The sequence below is a fragment of the Schistocerca nitens genome, chromosome 2 (assembly GCF_023898315.1).
Source record: "Schistocerca nitens isolate TAMUIC-IGC-003100 chromosome 2, iqSchNite1.1, whole genome shotgun sequence".
In the NCBI taxonomy this organism is placed as follows: Eukaryota; Metazoa; Arthropoda; class Insecta; order Orthoptera; family Acrididae; genus Schistocerca; species Schistocerca nitens.
Window position 1 is genome coordinate 452,367,360 of NC_064615.1, and position 15,904 is coordinate 452,383,263.

Sequence of the window (15,904 nt, forward strand, 5' to 3'; positions counted from 1 at the left end):
GAATACCCGTTTATCATCTGCATTTGTTCTTGGTGTAGCTTCAAAGATCTGATGTACACAAAAACTATTTGTTTCAATATTTTTGACTTTGTGTCCAGTTTTTATGTAACTTGGATCTCCTTGTCTACGTTTCGATGTCATTTTTTTTTTGAAAATCTGACAAATACAAACAAAAGCTTGCCTTGATTAAAATTAAAAGCTACTTAAACAGCGCATTCTATTGCGTCTGATTCGACAAACCGAGCAACAATGCCGTATGTGTACAGCAGCGCGGCGCGCGCACTGGCAAATCGTACACTCGTGTCGGGCGGGTAGGTGGCGGTGGCAGTGGTGTGCGTGTGTCTATGTAGCTGCGTTCCGAATGGGGGGCGCGCGGTTTAAAAACTAGTCACTCAAGCATCTTCTTAGACAAATGTAAAATTTGAAAACATACCACACTTGCTTAAAATGGAGTACGTAACAAGTGATGAAAATTGTACTGTATGCAGTTTAGTACTCAGACAGTAGGATAGTATCAAGTTTAATCTGAGATGTGTCACGGGTAGACCCAGGTGCTTTTGGGGCGGTTTGAGCCTCTTAGCCCTCCCCCCGCCCCCCTTGAATCCACTAGTGTCTCTTACTTACACTGTCTTCTTTTGCCTTTCTTTCCCACTGCCACTGTCTCCTCTATACACTGGCAATTCAGTAATTCTCGGAGAAATAGGAGATGGGGGGGCAAGTTATCTTTTGCCCTAGAGCCACGTGTTTAAAATTTCAGTCCAAAATGCGCCCTCCCCTAAACCTTAATGTTAAATTTCGATGTGTGTGTGTGGGTGGGGGTGGGGGGGGGGGGGGGTTGCCCAAAACATCAAAGCTTATGTATGGTCTCCAGTAACCTGTATTTATCATTTCTGCTGTTCCCTCTCTCTTCTGATCCCACTGCTTCTATTTCCAAATCAAATGGTTCAAATGGCTCTGAGCACTATGGGACTCAACTGCTGAGGTCATTAGTCCCCTAGAACTTAGAACTAGTTAAACCTAACTAACCTAAGGACATCACAAACATCCATGCCCGAGGCAGGATTCGAACCTGCGACCGTAGCGGTCTTGCGGTTCCAGACTGCAGCGCCTTTAACCGCACGGCCACTTCGGCCGGCTTCTATTTCCATCCAACTCTCTTTTGCAGCCACTGTTTCATACTGATCATGTGTACTACCTCTCTCTTTGACTCCCACTGTTATTGTCTTCATCCATCTCTCTTTCTCTTTCACTGCCCCTTTCTCTCTCTCACCATCACTGCCTCCTCTCTGTTTCTCTCACACTGGCATTGTCTCCTCTCTCTTCTACCATCACAGTGAGAGGTGCCGGGGCTAGCAGTGTATCTAACACTAAATTCTTCTAGAATCTTCATATAGAAATGATGCTCTAAGCCCCCCTTTTCTAATTCCGACTTTTGCTGTTGCACATGGATTAAGAAGAAACGCAAACTGACTCTAATCGACCCTGCAAGTGGAGTAGAAAAGAGTTTGGCACTTACAATAATTTAATTTGATAAATAAGTTTCATTAACGTGGTGAGAAATGAAAGGGTTGCTCTACCGATCTACAGAATGAAAGTTCTGTCCAAAATAACAATTTGATTTATTATGACTAAATTCTTTACAGACGAATGGAAAAACTGGTAGAAGCGGACCTCGGGGAAGATCAGTTTGGATTCCGTAGAAATGTTGGAACACGTGAGGCAATACTAACCTTACGACTTATCTTAGAAGAAAGATTAAGAAAAGGCAAACCTACGTTTCTAGCATTTGTAGACTTAGAGAAAGCTTTTGACAACGTTAACTGGAATACTCTCTTTCAAATTCTGAAGGTGGCAGGGGTAAAATACAGGGAGCGAAAGGCTATTTACAATTTGTACAGAAACCAGATGGCAGTTATAAGAGTCGAGGGGCATGAAAGGGAAGCAGTGGTTGGGAAAGGAGTGAGACAGGGTTGTAGCCTCTCCCCAATGTTATTCAATCTGTATATTGAGCAAGCAGTAAAGGAAACAAAAGAAAAATTCGGAGTAGGTATTAAAATTCATGGAGAAGAAGTAAAAACTTTGAGGTTCGCCGATGACATTGTAATTCTGTCAGAGACAACAAAGGACTTGGAAGAGCAGTTGAACGGAATGGACAGTGTCTTGAAAGGAGGATATAAGATGAACATCAACAAAAGCAAAACGAGGATAATGGAATGTAGTCAAATTAAATCGGGTGATGCTGAGGGGATTATATTAGGAAATGAGACACTTAAAGTAGTAAAGGAGTTTTGCTATTTAGGGAGTAAAATAACTGATGATGGTCGAAGTAGAGAGGATATAAAATGTAGACTGGCAATGGCAAGGAAATCGTTTCTGAAGAAGAGAAATTTGTTAACATCGAATATAGATTTAAGTGTCAGGAAGTCGTTTCTGAAAATATTTGTATGGAGTGTAGCCATGTGTGGAAGTGAAACATGGACGATAACCAGTTTGGACAAGAAGAGAATAGAAGCTTTCGAAATGTGGTGCTACAGAAGAATGCTGAAGATAATGTGGGTAGATCACGTAACTAATGAGGAGGTATTGAATAGTATTGGGGAGAAGAGAAGTTTGTGGCACAACTTGACTAGAAGAAGGGATCGGTTGGTAGGACATGTTTTGAGGCATCAAGGGATCACAAATTTAGCATTGGAGGGCAGCGTGGAGGGTAAAAATCGTAGAGGGAGACCAAGAATTCAATACACTAAGCAGATTCGGAAGGATGTAGGTTGCAGTAGGTACTGGGAGATGAAGAAGCTTGCACAGGATAGAGTAGCATGGAGAGCTGCATCAAACCAGTCTCAGGACTGAAGACCACAACAACAACAACAACAATGACTAAACACAAAATAATAAACACAACACATGAAACAGTTACAATACATCAAATTGGATACTCAAACAAATGCTATGAAGGTGAAGTTGTCCGTAAACTAGCTTGTGACGTTTATGACCAAGTGGCATGTGGAGCCAATTCCTTGCAACTCAGATCTTAAGAGAAACACCCAGCCAATCCAACATTAATTGCTGTTACAGCAGTGAGAACTCAGACAATGAACACCTAAGACAAAACCAGGTAAGAAAAGACGGGAACAGGTGCGCTCTGCACAGCTCTGATTGCCACAGAGCAAATTCCCTAATCTGCCGGTGCTGCGGACATACATTACCAAGCTGTCATCTTAACTGCAAGGACATGATCTGGTGTACCGGAAGCGATGGCTGGCTGCTTCGACGTCCCGTCGTGATGATGATAATGTCGCGAGTATAGCCTGAAACAAATTGTCCTGGCCTGGTTGTTCCAGACCAAAGACTTCCTATCAATACAACTGCGTCTCTGAGGGAGACGAAGAAGGCTCGCCACACAATCACTGACGGTACAGTGATTGATTTTAACAAGCGAAGTCCCATAGTAACTCCGATACAGTCAACTTTAGCCAAAACTGCTCAAGACGGACAACATAGGTCGCTTGTACACAGAACGCTGAATTGCCAACTGCGAAACTTCAGCAACTTCGTCAAACAGTTACAATTAAATGAAAGTATATTAGACAGCCAACGGAAGGCAGACTGTCCAGAGCAGCGAGAGCTCGGTCTTGTAACCTACCCCGACCGAAAGGCGAGGGCCGACTCTCTCAAGAGCACCTGTACAAGCCGAACACAGAACATTCCCGCCCCCACGACAGTGGCTGTGGTTAAACGTTCCAGTCAGCAACTCGAAAAACCGGCGGAAAATTCCACTCTATTGCCGAAGCACTACCATTCCACCAATGGAGATTCCTGGCGCCAATTTCTGCGCCGATTTTGCTGCGTCACGGAGCTATGCCCTGAGCAAGCCAATCACAGTTACGATTTTGCAGAAAACGCGGGAATTTGCCCGCCATGACTGCCTGGGAACACAAGTCATTCCCACGCCTCGCTGGTAACCCACCAGAAAGTGTTTTCACTAAGTTTCTGCGAAGTAACGGAATCTCTAGCCCAGTCGCTCCTTCAGACCCCTGTGGGCATGTCGCTCCCGCTCTTATGACAATGTTGGCGTCTGGAAAGCATCCACTCGACTCCCTCACATCCGTCAGCTTAACCCTTTCAAGTTCAGCAGAACCCGCCTGTCACTGGACCACCCAGGTGATGAGAGATGGTGTGTGGGAAGTGCGCGTGTGAAGGAATAACGACTTTTCACCACATGCAATTAGAGAGGAAAATCGAATTACTCAGTGTAAGATAGAAATATGAGAGGGGGCTCATGCCACCTCTCAACTGTTGCCATGGCGTCCTAGACAGCAGTCTCCGCTGACACCACATGCGACATAATATACGTTATGCGGATTGCTGCAAGCCGAGCCCCTACAGTTCAGATGATGTGGGACTTCACAACCCTGGAACTCAGCAGCCAGGTCGCAAGAGGGTATCAACAGTGCTCCAGCCGGGCGACCAAGCGGCACACAAGGAGACGATAGAGGTCGTTCACAAATCGCATCTCTTCAAGCATCTGCCATGTCACATGCTGAAAAAGGCCCACAAGTACCTATCTGTGAGGCCGCTATTTAGGCTGGTACACGACCTCCAGACAGCAGCTCCATCGCACCAAAAAACCAGAAGACCTTCACCTACACAGTGCCAAGGACTCAGTCGCCACCCTGGATGGAACACCGCCTCCACTGCCCTGGGACTCGAAGGGTTCAGCGATGTGCCAGTTAGGACTTGGTATCATTTTTACTGTTGTTCTACTGAATGAAAGACAACGCCAGACTTAAAGTTTTCTATCCTTGTCAGACTCATAAACTTTCGTTACTGATGGACTCCTGAGACTTCAGCAAATGAAGAACCTGTAGAAGATTTCACAAAGCGTTTGTTCTTTCCATAAACTGCAGTTCGTTGCAGCCTAGTTTACTAAAACTGAACAGAGGAAAGATTTTCTCAGTTTAAGTATTGAATGCTGCTTTGCTTGGTTACATAAAGCGTTTGACAATTCCAAGTATTGTGAAACTTAATTATTTATTTTGTGAATTTATAACTTTAAAGTAATTTTATTGGTGGAGAATTTTATTTATTTTGTTTTTGGAGACTTTTGTTCTGTTCAGACATACAGAAGCGTTGGAACTGCATTTATCAATAAAGTTGTAAGGTTGCGACTGCTTTGTTTCTTTTCTGGATGCCTTTCTAGAAACCGAGTGAGGCGGCGCAGTGGTTAGACACTGGACTTGCATTCGGGAGGACGACGGTTCAACCCCGCGTCCGGCCATTCTGATTTAGGTTTTCCTTGATTTCCCTAAATCGCTACAGGCAAATGCCGGGATGGTTCCTTTGAAAGGGCACGGCCGACTTCCTTCCCCATCCTTCCCTAATCCGATGAGACCGATGACCTCGCTGTTTGGTCTCTTCCCCCAAACAACCCAACCCAACCCAATCTCCCTAGAATGGGACACATCAGTTGGCAACGAGCATTCAATGGACATTTTTCACATCAGTTGTTGCAGGCAGTCCTTTTCTGTATGGACACTTTCAGTAATCCCAATACCTGCAGTTCCAGTGGACTTTTCATGTATCTGGTGATCATTCTGCTGTAGAGGACGCAACATACCACTGAATTTCTCATTGAGCGGCTGGCACCAGTTACCATGTCGCCGCCAGAATTCTCTGGGCACTTCATGCAGGTTGACTCCTCTCTGTGCAATATACAACCAACGTAGCTATCTTTTCATCAGTTTGACCGCAAAATGAAACTGTGGTCTTTCTACATGTCCTGGTCGGAACAACTTTTCCTCATCCATGACATAACACATGGCATGCAGCAATGTGCATTCCTACTGGCTAATGCAAGACCTTTGGTCCACCAGCTGATTCAGCAGTTGCACCCCAAAGCTGAGCCCATGCCCTTTTGTGCACCATATTTAAATAAAGTCTTTTGAAGTATTTTAACTATCAAGCGCACATGGCAGCAACCTGGGACAAGTTTTTCAGTTGCCACAAGTTGTCTTCTGAGTTCTGTATGGAATGGATTGCATGTCTACAGGGTTTATCTTGAGAATGTCAATTCCACTGTGCCAAAAAAGAATAAAAAATCAGTGTAAATAATTTTACACACCCACTCTTCAGACTACTTCTTACGTGCTATGGCAGTCTATTGGACGTACATGGCCTCTGGTCAAGGGCTTCAGTCCTCCAGATTGCAGTACGTTCTTCAACATTCTAAAAGGTTCATGTCAGTTACAGTGATGCTAGATTGAGTGCCTGCTGAGTTACAAATTAATATTGGCTCTTCAGCCACCATCACTGATTGGCCCACTTATCGAAAGGTGTGGGCACATCCACTCCAGTATTCTGATGTGACCCTATGTAGCTTCAGAAACGACCTTGTCACAGTCACAGGTACTTTCTCTGCTCAGATACAATATGGGTTAGCTGCTCTCACCACCCAAATCCTTGTTGTCACTGCGCCCAGGGCTTGTAATTTATTTGGTCTCGCTATCTTCTATATCTTGGGGTTGGAAGTTCACAATACTGACCCCACCATCAGTGCTGTGGACCATGGCTGATACACCTCTGAACTCTTTTCCAAGTTCCCATCTGTGTTTTCTTTGTCTACCATCAGGGTCGCTGACTTTGATGCACACATAACCTTATTATCCGTGGCAATCCCCAAATTTTGCAAAGCTCATACAGTGCCGTTTGCTCTTCATGACAAATTCTGTCTTGAGGTAAAGTGACGTCAAGATGAAGGGCTTTTGACCCTTGTTTCCATCTGTTGATTGTCAATCCATATCGTTGTCACTGAAAAGCATAACAGCACCCTACAGATCTGTGATGGTTTCAGCACAACAGTGAATTCTCAATGAGTAATAGATTCGTATCCTATTCCGAAGGTGGAAGTTATTCTAGTGTTTGTTGGGGGTAAAGTTTTCGCAGACATTGACCTATGCGATGCATATCTACACCTTCCACTTGACGCTGGATCTCGTGAAGTGTTAGTGCCTGCTATTTTCCTGTGGTACCTTAAACAGTTAATTTTCAATGTGCCTAGTTAGCACTGTAACTATCTGGACGATATTCTGGTGGCTGCGATTTGGATTTATTATTTTCAGTTTTTGATAGTGTAGTGTAATCGTGATCATGAAGTGTAAGAAAGACAAGTGTGACCTATCTATGCGGCAATGGAATACCTTGGGCCACATCTTCAGTGTCTCAGGAATTCACTGAACTCCGCAATATGTTGAGGCCATTCAGAAGCTGCCCATGCCCAAGCAGTAGTCCCATTTGGAATCCATCCTTGGGCAACTCAACTTTTATCACTGGTGCATACCTTATGCCAAGGTACATGCAGAACCCTTGCACCACCTCTGCAAAAATGTTCCCTGGGAGTAATTGCCTAGCTGTGATAAAGCCTTTCAGAATTGCGACAAGCACTGTTGTGGTCCTCTTGATTAAATGCATACACTTCCTCAAAACCTCTCGTGGCTGATGCATCAGATTATGGACTGGGGACAGTGTCATCCCACATAACTGATGATGCTGAACACCCTTTGCCTTCATGTCTAAGATTCTGAATGCCACTCAGCGTAATTACTGCCAAGTACAAAGAGAGGCCCTTGTCATTATCTTCAGCGTCAAGAAATTCCACAACTACTTCTGTTGGAGAAACGCCACCTTTCTGACTGACCGCAAACCTCTGCTGTCGCTATTCCAGTCCTCCACTCCCATCCCAACCAAGACAGAATGCAACCTGCAGTGCTGTCCAGCTAAATGTAAGGTATCAAATACCGATCCACAACACATCATGCTAAAGCTGGCCTGCTGTCTCGTCTTCCTCTAGGACAGGACCGTGAATTTGACACCGACCCAGAAGTATGCTTCCACATGGATTCTGAGGTGGAATACACAGTAGCCAGGCTTCCTTTGGATGACAAACTCATCCGGCGGCAAACAGCAGAAGACTCGGTGCTAGAGGAGGTGTTGCGCCACATTCACCAAGGTTGACTCTCCAGTAAGAAGGCCTTCAATCAACCAGACCTCCACGCCTTTTGGACCTGCCAGCAGAACCTATTCCTATCCAATCTGTCATCCTCATTCAAGGTGACAGCAGATGGATGCACGTCGTCACCCTCACGCACTGCAGCTTTGGGTCCTAGATCTACTCCACAAAGGCTACTGGGGCTTGGTCTTTATGAAGAGGTTGGTGTGCCAAGCATGTCTGTTAGTGAGGTATGGACTCTGCTATCACAGATATGGATACACCTTGCTCCATATGCCAGAGTAAGCAGGCTGCCCCTGTTCGATGTTATTTCCCTTGGTGAACTACCTATGCTCCATGGTCCCAGATGCACTTACATTTTGCTGGTCCCTTCTTGGAAGCCTTCTGGCTCATGGTCATTGAGGTTGGAACTGGTTTCCTTAGCATCACCAAGATGGCCTCCACATCATCCAACCACACCATAAAAGTCCTACACGTATTTTTGCCTTTGGAGAGTCTCGCTGAATCCATTGCCAATGACAAATTACTTTCTTTGAGTTCTCTGCATTTTGTACCACTAACAGGATCTCCCTCATACAAATGGCACTTTTTCATCCAGCCTCCAACAGCCTAGCTGAGAGATTTGTTAGAACGATCGAAACACAAATTGCAAAACTTCACTTTCACCACACTGTGGTTGATGCCCTCACTCTGTTTCTTGCTTCTTACTGTGCCACACAGCAGGATGGCTCTTCGTCCGTTGAAAAACTGCATGGGCAGCCATACCATTCCCAACTCTCCATTTTCCATCTACAGGCAGCAAACCCCACCCTCCACAGGCTTGTCGCCATCTGTTTACCTTACAAGATCGTGTTTGGCCGCTTATCTTCTCACAAGGTCATCCTCAGTGGCTCCTCAACCACATCATGCTGGAAGTCAAATTGCAGGATGGCATCCAGTGCAGAAAGTGTATCAGCCGGATTTGGCCATGTTGGGGTTCCACGCCTCCCATGGCAAATCTTGCACAGCTCTCTGTTCCAAAAACGCAACCCAGCATGAATCTTCTCATGCCTAGTCTCATGTATGGTGTCTCTAGTGCCTGCCTTGGCTGCCACACGTCAGCATGATGTAGTATGTCAGACATTCCAGCACAACACCTCCACGAATGTCAACCCGTGCCCAGCTGAAACCTTCCAGGAGATGGTGCACACGGGAAGATTCTGACATCTGCCTCCACTTCTCCTCCTTCAGCAGGTAAGGGTAGGGGAGGGTAATGCCTTGGCGTCTTAGTCAGCAGGCACCAACAACACCATGTGCAAACTATACATCATGTGGATTGCAGCAAGCTCAGCCCTTCAGTTCAGATGACATGGAACTTTGCAGTCCCAGAACTCAGTAGCCAGGCCAGCAGAGGGCATCATCAACACTTAGGCTCGGCCACCAGGTGTCATTGACAAACTGCGCCTTTTGATGCATCCGCTGTGTCATATGGTCCACAGGTATTCATCCACGAAGTGGCTGCTTAGGCTGGTGCATGAGCTCTGGACAGCAGTTCTGTCACAGCCAGAGAGACTTTCACCTATGCTGCGCCAAGGACTCAGCTGACTCCGTGGACAGCACACCACCTCCACAGCCCTGGGATTGGAAGTATGTGCTAGCTAGGACTTTGTCTCATTTGTCCTGTTGTTCTACTGACTGACAAGATAGTGTCAGACAGTTTTCTATCCTTGTCGGAATTATAAATTCCTGTTACTGTTGGTCTCCCGATGCTTTATAAGATTTCGTCAAGTGTTTGTCCTTTCTATAAACTGAAATTGTCTGCAGACTTGTTCACCAAAATTGATCCAAGAAACCTTTTTCTGTTCAAATTAAAGTTTTGAATATTGCGTTATTTGTATAAAACGAATTATAAAGTTTTGACAGATTATTTATGTACTTCAACACATTTACATACTTTGATACATGTAAACAACAAATACGTACACATAGTGTAAGGTTAACACAAAATAGTTTTCTCTACGTTTTTTCTGAATACTTTGTTCATCGATCACAGTTATTGGAAAATGCCTGGCTTCTGAGCTGTATCTTAAAAGAGTAAAAATTTTATTATAAGTAGTTCACTGAATTTGCAGTCTTTCCTGTAATCAATAATTTTAGCACACTTTGTAAGTTATTTTCAGGGGTGTTAAGACGCTCTCCAGCTCATTTTTTGTCACTGCAATACCACTTTGGACATATTTGTATAGGCGTGTAATGCCTGTTATACGGACACTGCGCATCCTGACGATCTATTGGTGAGAAAATGCTGTCTGGAAACACAGTTAGGGGACTTTAAATCCCTTGCGATCATCCTATTATCCTTGCCATGTGTTCACTACGTCAGTTAAAACTGCTATTACGCCTCGGACCGGATATTACATGCATATGAGTATTTTACGAGCATAAGTGAGGTAACCTTGAACCTATGGATTTCAGTAGCGAATATCGAAAAAAGGTTCAGAGTTCCTAGAGAACGTCTTCTTAAGAACATTTAGCAAATATTCCATTTGCCACGAACAGAAATTCTAGAAGTGGCCAACTCCATACCTGGTACTTTTTGTACCAAAAAATCATTGTTTTTCGAGGTTTTCTCAGGAACTCCCCATGAACAAATGGTGCTTTTATAAACAGCCTAAGGTCTACCCTATATCACACTTAATGCAAAAGAACCAACCCACATGTTAGAATTGGCTGAACTGGGGGAACTGTACAGTGTTTAAATTTTGACCGCCTACAGGATGCCCGTTTATTTGGATAGGTATGCAGATGGTCGCTAGGCCAAGGGCTATCGGAAACAGTTGACCCTTTACCTCTGTGATCAATAGAATCCGAGATGTGACCCCCTGAAAAATCACATTTCCGCACTTGGCTTTTTGGTTCATATTGATACCGTGCAGTGTCGTACGAGGACTGACGTACAGGGTCAACATTAATAAAACAAATTGCAGGTATGGATTCCTGACTGGAAATGAAGGAAGAAAGGTTCTATGAACATGTGTCCGGAAATGCATAGTTGCCACGTTAGATGGCGCCGAAGAATAGAATTTCCTCTGACCACATGCCGAGTGTTCCTTACGATGCTGACTCTAGTGCTGTGGCCAGTTGTGGTAGGTTTCTCGGTTTGAGAATCCATGTTGCAAACAGCCTGATCGTGGTAGTCCCATAGAATCTCGACTGGGCTGAACTACTAGAAGCTTGGTGGCCACGGGAGCACAGTAAACACATCCTGGTATTCTTCGAGCCAAGTATGTACACTGCGAGCTGTGTGACCATTGCATGGTCCTGCTGGTAGTTCCACTGTGTCGAGGAAAAAGCAAACTGCATGTAGGATGTAAATGGTCCCCAAGGATAGATGGATACTTTTATTGATCCATTGTGCCCTCTAAAATGATGAAATCATCCATGGAATGCCACATAAACGTTCTGCAGACTATAACGCTCCCTCCCTTGGTATGGACCCTTCGCTTTCAAACTTTCACGCCATAGACACCTACCGCCACCTGTCCGATGGAGCATAAAACGTGATTAATCTGAAAAGGTCAGATGTCGCCACTCATTGGACTTCCAGTTGTGGCACTGACCAGCAAATTCCAGTCGTTGTCGCAGATGAACAACAATCGGTATGGGTGCATGAACTAGGTGCCTGCTGCAGAGGCCCATACACAGCGACATTCACTGAAAGGTCGATGAGGAGACGCTGTTGTTAGTCCCTCAGGTCATCTGGGCACTCACTTGCTTAACAGTTGCAGGTCTCTTTGCCTGTACGCATCTCTGTAGCTGTCGTTCATGCCTGTCATCTATGGTGCATGGTGCATCAGAACTGCCTTGGAGCCGATTTTGGATAGCACCATTTCACCAGGCAGGGTATACTTCAACCATGGAGACATGTGAAGAGTTTACAAACTTAAATATTTTAGAATTGATTCCACCCTAGGCTCTATTTCCATGTTATGACAATGACTGTAGTGTTTTCTGCATCCTCCTTACGTGCTTTATTTACCCTTTATTGCTAGTGCTGCCACCTGCCATCCATAGCGGATGTTTCACACTGACATTGAACATAGATGGTGGTTACACTAATGTGACTGGACTGCGTAGTATTAGCAGTAATAGTAGCAGTAATGCAAATATGCATGCACAAAGCTTGCTTGTGAACTCTAAAATGTTCTGTGAATTTGATCTGTGAAAAATGAGAATCCTTTATAGTTTTTGATAGATTTTCATGATGTATTACCCAGGTGTTGGTCAGACAAAATAACAGTGTCATTTATAAAAAGTCTTATGGGTGGTGATGATATGGGTGGCCAACTGAAGTTGAGTAGTTTTAGGAATCAGTATCAGAATTTCCCTGACTGAATTTTGGTCTAAGGATTAACAGCAATCCATATTGGTGGATTTCTGACAAGGGGAGGGCCGTAGCCCTCAGAGTAGTAGCTTAAAGCCCTTTTGCCAGCAGCGAATTAATAAAATTAAATATCTTAATAAAAATTGGATGATGAAGCGGTTGTACTGCGTTTTTAGAATAAATTGCGTACCCGTGTCAGGCAAAAGATATTTTGAGCATCTAGAAACAATGTTGAGGAATTTATTAATTTCATAGAAAGAAATCTCAGAAATGAGCCAAGGAACTGTGGTAGATTCAACAGATCGAATTATAGTTTGCAATAAAAAGTAAACTAAATGGGAATGAATAATAATTCATGAAATGCAGAGGATGCAAAACAAATGAGATAAAAGCCCATTCAGGGGATGGGTACAAAATATGGACAGGGATGTTGAATCCTCAGACAGAAGTGAGAGGCAACCTCAGCTTGCGAGAGCAGGTCTGGGAAACCAGAGTTTTGCTCCTGCTGAGGCTCAGGCAGGAGTAAGATTCGAGAGAAAGTCGAAACAAAATGGAAATTGGGAAGACCATAAGAGACGTAGGATAATGTCTAAAAGGGAACAGAAACGAAGTAGAGAGTTTTTTAGTTCCAAAAGTGGATGAGGAATCAGGGTTATTAGAAAACAGGACTAGCTGAAGATGTAGTGTTAGATTAAAGGAAAGATCCTCTGCGGATGAAGGACTGGAATTTAGGTATTTTGGGAGACAGGTGGATGAAAGTGGCATGAAGAGCGTGTACCGAAAGGGGCTTTGAGATGGCAGTAATCATGAAAGCAAAGCAGAAAATGCAAAACAAGATATCAGGTGGTAAAATTGTGGTCCAATGAGGATGAAGTGGAAGAATAATTCAAGACAAGAGTATGAGACTGAGAGGAATGGATGTCCGGAGGGGAGAAAGTAATAGAGGGTGATGGGGAATAGAAAGGGGGAGATATTATGCAGGAATTTGTTTTTGATGAAAACAATGTTTAGTTAGAAAGTCTGAATATGCTTGTGATGAGTGATTCATGGACAAATAATAGTGGCAGAACAACTAAAACAATGTTGCAGTCTAAATCTGTTGGGCAGACTGTGATATCTGTGTACAATTTCTAACTGTAGAAGGGAAGATAAACCGAATATAGTCGATTGTGGTAGGAGAAAGCACATTGGTACTGAGTAGAAGAGCAGTCCTTGGTGGATGAAGGAAAAGAGAACTACTCTGGCATAGAAATTATTGAAATAAGTAGGAAGTGATGTGCATGGGATGTATGGTAGGAGTCTATGGGTAAAGGGATGGAGTTATTAATCATGCTAGTAAGGGGGCTAAGGATAATTGGGACAACATGCAGATTGAGGAAGGCACAGTGGGAAGATCTACAGCAATTTTCATGACTGGGACATGGAAGAAAATCTTAGTTCCTAGTGATTCCTCCGTTAACAGTAGAACTACATTTTGAAGTAGACCAGTACAACAGACTGAAAGGAAAGGCTGACTTTGCAAAATGGGCAGGAGTATTCAGAAGGTTCCATTTGTTGACTAACTAGATGAAAATCAGATGGAGCTTTCTTTAAGGCATAGCCATTCGGAAATGGGGTATAATGGATAAATTGAAGAATTATGGCTGGGAGCAAAGGTGTTATTGGGTGACCAGTAGACAAAATAAGTGACTGTCAGACAGTGAGAAGACTAAAGACAAGCTCTGTGCAGAAATAAAACAGTGTTTCTGGACAGATCGCTACTGATGATTGGGCTGTATGTAAATTAGAGGAGAAACAGCATATTCTATTTTTAGTAAAGCCCTATTCCACATCTGTTTCAAGACATGAAGGGGCACATAATGGAGTAAAAGGAATGGTGGACTGGGTAGAGTCTTTGTATTGAAGCCGCTGCTTCTGCGTCTTCAGTTGTCTTTGCCAGCCCACCTGAGCTAGTTGGCCAAAGTAATGTTATTCTTTTGGTATTTTTCTGCCCTGAGGCAGTACAGTAATATACTCTCACTCATCTTGATGGCGCTTTCAAGTCTTCACAATAGAAACACCAGACACAACAGCTTGAGTAATAACACGTGTGTGCACTGTACATAGTTTTTGCAGATGGTGGGTTCTTTAAATTGGTAAAAGGAGTCTCACGCATTTAATGGTCAGTTGATTACTTGCTGCATATGGATGCATACTATGAATCCTCCCAGACAGTGCATTTATTAAACATATTAAGGGGGAAACGTACCTCACCTGTGTGAATAAATACGATAAATACATAATGGATCTAGTCGGTACTTGCACTGTGAAGCAGTTACGTCAGCAAACTCTACTCAGATTGGACGAAATAATGATGATAAGTTACTCCATTGGCTGGATAAACTTAAACCTGACCAACAGACAGAAGTTAGTGCATTCGTTTTCCCCCAACACTTAACTATAAGTAAAGTGCACCATGCAGCTGCATTCCACTTCAATCTTATTCTGACTCCTGACACAAGCAGTTATGCAGCACTATTGTTCTAGAGCTGCTGAAAAAGAGGTGTGCAAGGACCCTCACTTTCATGTTGATGAGACTGTATGTATGTGCCGAAAACTCTTTTCGTGTGTGCATACCTGTGCTTATTCATTGTATAGCCATGATTTGATGATTTTCTTTGATGTTACAGATTGAAGCATACCATCTCCATTAATGGGCAATGATACACTGGATGTTTTAACAATCATTTCTCTGGAGAAAGCAGCTGTCTGCTAAATTACCGAGCAAGCTTCAGTAACAAGCGAATTTCGCGATCGTCAATATATATATATATATATATATATATATATATATATATATATATATATATATATATAAGTATGTGTTATCTGATGCAATAATTTTTTCCCTCTTCGATTTTTCAAGAATGTTGCGAAAATGGGTATGGATAAGTGTTTTATGGGAAGCCCAGTCCTCTGACTGTGTGCTCCCAGAACTTGGTAGGCAGTACATGCTGTCCACAGACGGTTAGCACCTGGGATGCAGGCGTAACAGCTACTGCAGATGAGGCCAGTATGTCAGCTGCACGTCGTGGTGAGTAATAATATAATCTCTTATTTCTCTCCATTTACACTATTGGGAAAAAATTAGTGCACCTGAATAGACGACGTCGATGGTGGCACATATAACACCTGGGGGATAGTAGGAGTACTGATAATGATTTCGACAGATAGCATAGTGGAACAGCTACTATAACACCATTTGTGTCTACCCTTTAATAGGAAATGCTCACAGCTAGAGTCAGTGCCTGCACTGCCGCCTGTGGAGGCTACACTACGTACTAATATGGTGTGTCAGCACGGGTCGATACCTGGCACCTCAAGACCGCTTTTGCTATTGGTCTGTAAATTTTTCCAGCAGTGTATATATATTTCTGCCCAGTACTTTAGAGCATCGTTTATTGTATTGTATAGGAATACTGCAGGCCACATCTCAAGGCTGTGATGTCATTTTGAGCTCTAAGCTTGTAGGACTAGGGTAATTATGGGTGATCGAA

General features: G+C 43.6%; 1 protein-coding gene across 1 annotated transcript in view; it reads left to right on the forward strand.

The window, feature by feature from the left end:
* Nucleotides 1-249: 249 nt before the first annotated feature.
* LOC126235085 (uncharacterized) overlaps nt 250-15,904 on the forward strand; it is a 1,179,108-nt gene continuing 1,163,453 nt past the window's right edge. The window contains exons 1-3 of the mRNA XM_049943819.1: nt 250-307; nt 7,847-8,005; nt 9,484-9,631. Coding sequence (XP_049799776.1) covers nt 250-307; nt 7,847-8,005; nt 9,484-9,631 — 365 coding nt within the window. The remainder of the gene's footprint in view (nt 308-7,846; nt 8,006-9,483; nt 9,632-15,904) is intronic.